The sequence below is a fragment of the Schistosoma mansoni genome, chromosome W (genome assembly GCF_000237925.1).
Source record: "Schistosoma mansoni strain Puerto Rico chromosome W, complete genome".
NCBI lineage: Eukaryota > Metazoa > Platyhelminthes > Trematoda > Strigeidida > Schistosomatidae > Schistosoma > Schistosoma mansoni.
The window spans coordinates 42,730,069-42,738,313 of record NC_031502.1 but is presented as its reverse complement, the minus strand read 5'-3'; the positions used below and the strand labels follow the sequence as shown (position 1 = coordinate 42,738,313).

The 8,245-nt window shown below is 29.9% G+C and overlaps 1 protein-coding gene across 1 annotated transcript in view; it reads right to left on the bottom strand.

The window, feature by feature from the left end:
• Positions 1 to 313: 313 nt before the first annotated feature.
• Smp_171480 (hypothetical protein) overlaps positions 314 to 8,245 on the bottom strand; it is a gene marked incomplete at its 5' end in the record, with an annotated part of 11,681 nt that continues 3,749 nt past the window's right edge. The window contains one exon of the mRNA XM_018789780.1: positions 314 to 963. Coding sequence (XP_018655189.1) covers positions 383 to 963 — 581 coding nt within the window. The 3' untranslated portion in view covers positions 314 to 382. The remainder of the gene's footprint in view (positions 964 to 8,245) is intronic.

Below are 8,245 nucleotides of genomic sequence, written 5' to 3'. Positions count from 1 at the left end.
TTCTATAAGATATAAAAAATTAAAATTTATTATGCATATAAAATGGAGAAAAATAAAGTTTAGTAAATTATACTGTAAATATTTGTTTAAATTATTCAATCTATACAAAAAGTGCTGTTTTAAAATTTAAAATCAATTTTGTATGTGTAGATTGTATAAATGAATGCTGCGTAATTTGTTTTTCACTCAAAAAAGTTTTTTTTAGAGTAAATTCATGGTTAAATTACAAAATTGTAGTGTTGTTTTACAATATGAAAAAAAAAACGAGATATTATCAAAGTACATCATACTTTATTAATATCTGAAGAGAGGATGAGAGTAAGAGATGAAAATAAATGTGCAAATTTCACTTTTTGTTTTGAAAAAATATTTTGTTTATTACCTAATTGTGTTTCGTAGCTTTTATTTCATGCTTCATTGGTGACATCCATGATTCAGGCCAAACGGTATTCACATCATTCTGTTGTTTATCATTTGATGGCTGTTGAACATGATTCGGAAAGTTATTCATTGATTCGGCTTTCGGAGCATTATTATACACCTTGTGAGACCATGGATAGTTTCCTTGATTATTTGTTTCTGTCAAGTAGATATCATCAAATGTATCAATATATGAATATAGATCTGGAGGAGGGGGAGGTAATGGTCCTCGTGTCACTCCTTCACTCGTTCCGTCAATCTGACTAATGCTTACATCCAAGGGACTTTGTAAGACAGGTATACTATTATACTTTTGCGAAGAAGCTGAGATAGAAGGATTAAGTTCTGATGGCGATGTATGCATGAGCTGAAACTTTTGTGTATCATCTGGTGTTGCGAAATTCTCTGATGTGATATGTGCATGGGAAATTCCTGATACTGTAGAATCATCCTCTTCAAACTCTGAATGATCAAGACCTGTTTGATTGTCACAAGAAGAAGAAGGCTTGTTCCGATGCTGGCATAAATCTTTTAATGTTTCAGCTTCAAATAAAATCAATGTAAAAAAGAAACAATCGTTAAAAGTTATCCTCAAACAAGCGAATTAAAAAATGGTTGTAGTATAACACTATACAAATGTATTTGACAACAAAAATATATAGGTGAATTTTACATGGCTGTTCTAGTACTCTAACGACTTCAGTTAAATTCCGCCTAGTCTTTTGATTCTTAATAATTCCAATAAATCATGATAATGATTTCTTTTAATTCAACTCTCAGATTCATCATAATTTTTTTCGTTATTCTTGCCTTATAACAACAGATTAGTTATCCAAACTTATATGAAAGATACATCTTTTTATAAGTATCGATGTGTTCAAATAAAAAGTATTTACAACATGAGTCTCTGCCATGCTTTTATCTAACATCTCTTGACTTTCTTAAGATTTAGAATATTTAATTTTTGACTCCTAATTTAGAAAAATAATATTCATTCTAAATCTATCTATCTTGTTTTAACTAATCTACCATAAAGATGTTAGAAGTATGAAAACTGTTTAAATACCAAAGTTATAATGAAGATTATTTCCAAACATTAAAAAAGAACTGGATTACTTTGTCAAATAATTCCAAAGAATAATTCAGTCTAATAATAAAATATTTTGAGTTCTTAAATAACCGGATACACAAACTTGACGTTCATTGATTTTCAAAGTACCGCTTTGTTTATACCCTTAGTCAGAATCCATGTATTAAGTTCAGACAATGAGTATCTAGTGCTGACAAATCTTATAATAAAATAGAACATCTTTTTATATTTCTTTTTTTGATAATGTGATGTCAGTCTGAGATGAATATTATTTTCAAATAAGAATTTTCTTTATCATAATAATGGAGAAAAATGGTATGAGATGAACAAATAGAAGAATTTGTATCCATTGCTTGAATTTCTCCAGACTTAATGTACTTGCTTTAAACTGTACTTCATAATTTTTACCATACTTCAACAAATATAATGTTTATACAGTTTGAATAGCTACTTGATCTCTACATTTATTCACAAATTCAAAAGAATGTCATCTATAATGAATTATATGAACTTGAAAAATAGTACTGATGAAGGGATTACTGTCCGTTCATCGTAAATATCTCAGTGAGTGGTTTTTACTGATGACGATTAATTTTATTCATTAAACAATGACATTGTATATGAATAACAGAAAGTCATGAGGTCGTACAAATATTCTTTACTTACTAAACTTAACCAAACCAAGATTGAATTATTGTAAAGTAATTTTTAAACTGTTTACTACAATGCGAGAAACTGGTAAAATAATGTACATGCTAAGTAACGTACATACAATACATTAGTTTACATATTATCAAGCATTCTCATAAAAACTAACTGTTTTAAAAAGAAATAAAACAAATATCATTTACATTATGTAAAGAAAATTACATATGTAAAAAAATTACCCAGCTATGCACAAGTTAAATTTATTTAAATGTCTAACATGATTCTAAATGACAAGTAACGTATTAGAAATATTTTGTATAAAGAAAAAATTGGAGTCGCAGCATAGGAGGTACATGGAAATTTTTATTTTGAAGATGGTTAACATCAAGAACTAATTTTAGCCGTACATCAGTTTTGATCAGTGACTTGTACTTCGCTTTTTCCAGTAAACATTTTTGGTAGCTATTGATTCTTGAAAATATAACAATTATGTCATATACAAGGTAGATTATAGCCGGTAATCATTCATACACTTTCCAAGGAATGTAATGTACCTTACTGGTGAGAGTCATAGATAAATCATATATATATATATATATATATATATATATATATATATATATATATGTTCAGATCGAATCATATCCATCAAGTGGCGATGTGGCTACTAGTCTAGGTGATTTGTCGTTGATGGTTGAAGTTAGCTGAATGGCAACATCTTTGAATGTGAGGCTGAGTGACACAGAATTAAAGTCCGTCAGGATGTACCAGTCCCCTAAATATTACAAGCACACATTGTTGTTGAGTGGCAAATAGCATGAAACCCTGAGTCCAGGGTTTCCTGTCGACTGGGTTTCCTGTCGACTGCCTCTAACCACCATTTTACATCTCATCGGAACGTATTATAATAATTGTTGTATCTTATAGAATCTGGGAGAATGACGGTGAAAGTTTAGTCTTCTACCGTAATATTTTAAATAAATAGTATTGGGTTGTATTTGTCGCTCACTACTTAGAAGAATATATTGTGTAACATGAAAGCAGTATTAATATTTCGGTCAACCGATGAGCAAAACTGCCTGTATATTGTGTTAACATAGTAATAATAATAATAAGCTCTCCTTTTCTTCAACCCTGTTCGACTTGAAGATAAGCTATTTATATATTATTAATTTCGTGGATTGGTTGAAGTTAGACATTAGCACTATTAGATGCCGGCTCAGTGGTGTAGAGGTTTAGCGCTTACGCTCGAGACTGATAAGTTCTGAGTTTGCATCCCGCATGCGGGATCATAGATGCGCACTGCTGAGGAGTCCCATAACAGGACGAAATGGCCGTTTAGTGCTTCCAGGTTTTAAATGGTAGTCTAACATCAAACGATTCATGATCTCAATCAGAAATTAACAATCTCTACAACCCCATACTAACACTAACATAGAAATAGTTTCATCTCTTATAAAATTTGTATATATTTTGTTTAGATGTCTTAAAATTGTCATAATTATTATCATTATCCGATCAAAACTCGTCAATAATTCTGAACAAAACTTTCTATTTAACACTTGATTAAATAAAATCCATTACTTGTTTGTTTACATTTCTATATAATATAAATGAATAATTTTTTTTTGATTTACCTAGCACGAAATATGAACATTAAGTGATACTAATTCTAATAATATTGACATAAATAAATAAAAATTACAAATTCGATAACATTTCATTAAGTGAATTTGCTTGTAAGGTAAATAATCGGTGCAGGTTGGGGGGAGGAAGGATAAACTTAGTTATCAAAATAATAATTTATTAATAACTAATATTATCATTAAATATATTTATTGATAAAACACACATACACACATACATACACATATATATATATATACACTTACAACATATATTTATAGGTGTAAAACACGATATTGCACAACATTTAAACATTCTAAAACAGAATGAACCATTAAAATAAACAACCAACTTACTTTCACTAAAAGCATCAATGATGAAATTCATTTTTTTTTTTAAAATATATATAAACGAAAATTCAGTCATTGAATAATTGAAAATAAACAAAAAAAATAAAAAAAATTATAATTATACATATATTCAATGAAATATAAATAAATTTTTATATAATCAGTTTCTATATGACAATTTTATTTTGTTTTTTTTGTTTAAATTTATGAATTTTTTTTGGTGAGTTCTAGGTTATTAGAATTAGTTTTTCTTTTTTTGTGAAGATTTTTATTGAACAGTATTGATATTTCACTACTAATGTGCTAATCACACACTTTAAGGAAATCATCGAACTGATTCACAAGACAAGCCCTCACATGGAATCCTGAAGGCCAGAGGAGAAAAGGAAGACCAAAGAACACATTTCGCCGAGAAATGGAGACAGACATGAGAAGAATGAACAAAAACTGGACAGAACTAGAAAAGAAGGCCCAGGACAGAGTGGGTTGGAGAATGCTGGTCGGCGGCCTATGCTCCATTGGGAGTAACAGGCATAAGCAAGTAAGTAAGTGTTAATCATCAGTAGCGGTGAAATCATTCTTTAAGAAATACCTTCCAACTGATGTTTAGCACTGCAATTGATCAATCTCTTATTCGAATATGTGTATACTGTGAAGATTGCCTCGGTATTGCCTTAATTTACAAGCAGACACTTCCAGCTGAAGAGTCCTAAATAGGATAAAACGCGCCTCCGGGATTCTATTGCTAGTCACTATCCACCTTTATAGGAATTTGGAATTTGAAGAGTAACTGAATTTCTGTTATGATTTAAAAAAATATTTGTCTGGAACAAATATGAGGACACCTTTTGAATGAGATAAAAACAGTTTTTCTGTATCTGTAATGAATAATCTATCCCTTCACTGGTTGTAAATATGTACATTTATCTACAAGACACGTATCCCGTAGCCAAAGTTGGCTTTCAATTTGAATATGAGAAAATATCTTAGTTTGTTTCCTACAGGGCTAGGAGTAAAGTTTTTACAGATTTTATTCCTGAATACTTAACTATGTTTATTAGATATCGACCTGGTGAAGTATAAACTTTGTGATTAAAATAAATCTATCTTTTCTTTAGGCTTTCCATAGTCTTAGCCTATTATTTTACTTTTAATCCATAAGTTATGCACATGAAAATGTCTACCTCTCTGAAGTTATTTCTCATATACCCTTGATTTCAACTATTAATCATTTCCCAAATTAATTCATTTAATTTCTCACAAACACATTTTAATTAATTATCTTACTTCGTACACACTGTGATGTAATGTTAGTTTATTAGTTTTTTGCACCAGTTCTTCATTCCACCTTGCCCTACAGAAGTTACACAGCATTGTGTTGTTATCATTAATGTAATCAAGCTATTTAATGGTTTATGTTTCTTTATGTTATGGAGCTATAAACTCTCACAAATATACGATTGTGTAGTATATTTATTGAAATAATATCCCTACCACTGAATTACTTGTTTTTAGAGCTCTGATGAGAATGATTAAAAAGCGCACTTCAACTTGTCTCAAAATGAATAATAATTAGACCGAAATCATCGATATTAATTGTGATGCGAATAAATCAAATTGATGGGTCTCTGAACACCTAAAAAATCTAGGCCAACTGTGAATTTTGTTAGGAGTTAACTACTTTTTTGTCGAGTAATTATAATTAGGCTGCTTATGAATCTCAGATTTTCTCCTTACTGACGGTTTACCTCAATTGTCTAAATATCTAGGAGCTTTATATGAAATTTTCATAGTTGACTATTTGTTATCTAAAGTGTTTGCAGATGACAATCATTGTTTTGAAAACTGTTATAAACTTCGTCAATCAATCAAATAGTTAAACACTTAAATGGTTTAAGGTAAGTGATAAGATCACTTATTTTCATAAAATGTCTCACTACAAGTGGAATAAATAAGTAACTTAGAGTAAATTAATTGTCAATTAGTTTGATTGAAATCGCTTATAAGTCGAATTTAATTTCCTAAAAAAGAAAAATCAAAATTCGTAATTTTTCTTTCTCTTTTTGTTATATTGGAGAATCTAATCACAATTCACTCTTGTTCATAGAATTATCAAAACTAATTTTCATTTTCAAGCCCTAAAATTGTATTAAATGGTGAAATTAACTCATTAAAGTAACTACGGAAAATAAACTCTAATAAACTATCAAAAATAATGTTTAGCGGTTGAGAGTGATCGCTAGGAATTCATGGACCCATATTTCCTCCTGAATAACACTCATCATTAAGATATGTTCCCAAACTCGGGAAAACTGTCGCTATACATGAGCACGATTGCACAACTTTCAGTGCAATAATTGCAGACGTTATCACTGAGATAAGATTCATATACACCAGTAGACCACCATGTAGAAACTAGTATCATATTTCCTAATGTTTAGCCTAGGAAAACTTAATTGATCAAATATTTTTATTTATAAATTCGAAAATTTTATACAAAAATTCTAAGCATATTGACTAGAACTTTACAGCTATTGAAATCAAGAAGACTAATCATATCCCCAAGCTTTAGTTCAGGGAATAATTTGAAATTGATCTACAGGAGTTAGTTGAAATAATAGACCTGTCCAACATTTAGTTTGGAATTTCGTGTTAAGTGATATCAGAGATTCCATACTTCACTTCATACACATCTGCACTAGATAGAAACATCTTCTGGAATACATTGATTACCATGATATTCTTTGACTTATGATTTCGCATTAATTTGTTTACATTAAAAAATCAGAACATATAATTCTAGATTATGAATACAATCAAGTGTGCTATTCTTCGGTATGATGTTTAAAATGCATGTAGACGGGTGTTTCTTGCCTACTTATATTCGAAAGAACATTTGAGCATTTAACAAAACCATACCTATTTATAACATATAGAAATACATACTAAACTTCAAATTAACTTGCTTGAGTATACATATAAGTTTACTTATTGTACTCCCTATTTACAAAAATTACTATCGTTTATTTATGTATAAGACTCTATCGTATTTCCCTCTAGAACTATTCATAACAAGAAAACCAACTTTTGAATAAATATTTGGTAACATAAATGATGATAAAATGATGTGACTTATTGAATTACGTGATATAAAACATGGAAAATATTGAATATTGATCTAAAGTCATCAAACTGATTTCTTAGTATACGAATGAAAGTTAGACATTAACACCGTTGGATGCCGGCTCAGTGGTCTAGTGGTTAAGCGATCGCGCGCGAGACTGATAGGTTCTGGGTTCGAATTTCACGAAGCGGGATCATGGATGCACACTGCTGAAGAGTCCCATAATAGGACGAAATGGCCGTTCAATGCTTCCAGGTTTTCCATGGTGATCTAGTTTCAATTGACTCATGAATTCAATTATAAAATATTCATTTTGCTCAGTAAATTTAACATGTATAGAAAGCTAAAACTTAATTATAACCCTTTTTTGTACATACACATTTGCATCTCGTAAAATAAATCTATTTAAATGCTAAATCATTCATACTATTAGGCCGTGGGTTACTTATATCCACATAAGTAGTATATAACGATGGTCGGACAGTGAATGTAAAAGAACGGAAAGGAAACGCAATTGGTATGAAAATGCATGAACAATAATAATCAATGACTATGGACTGATATTTGCAGAAAGAACGGTCAAGATTGAGACAATAGATTGATAGTTTGCCAATTAATTTTTTATTATATGGTTCTCATATTTTACTGAGATATTCTGTAATTTTGTGCCTAAATACAAACGATTATCCTCACTCGTGTTCTTGTCCACTACACTATGAGAAATATAACCGGAGTTGAATGTTAATAACATAAAACGTAATAACATAATACATATAAGAACTCTCGTCTAAATTAGAGCGAATAGTTTCACAGTATTTGAGCGCCGAGTTGATATAAGACATTAAATAGGAATAATATATTTGTAAAATCTAAGCGACAAATACGATCCCCACCAAAAACATCATCTGAATCAGCTATGGTAACAACACCATTGTAAAATACAGAATCTCTACTTTTTTCTATAATACCAAATGTTGCTTTATTACT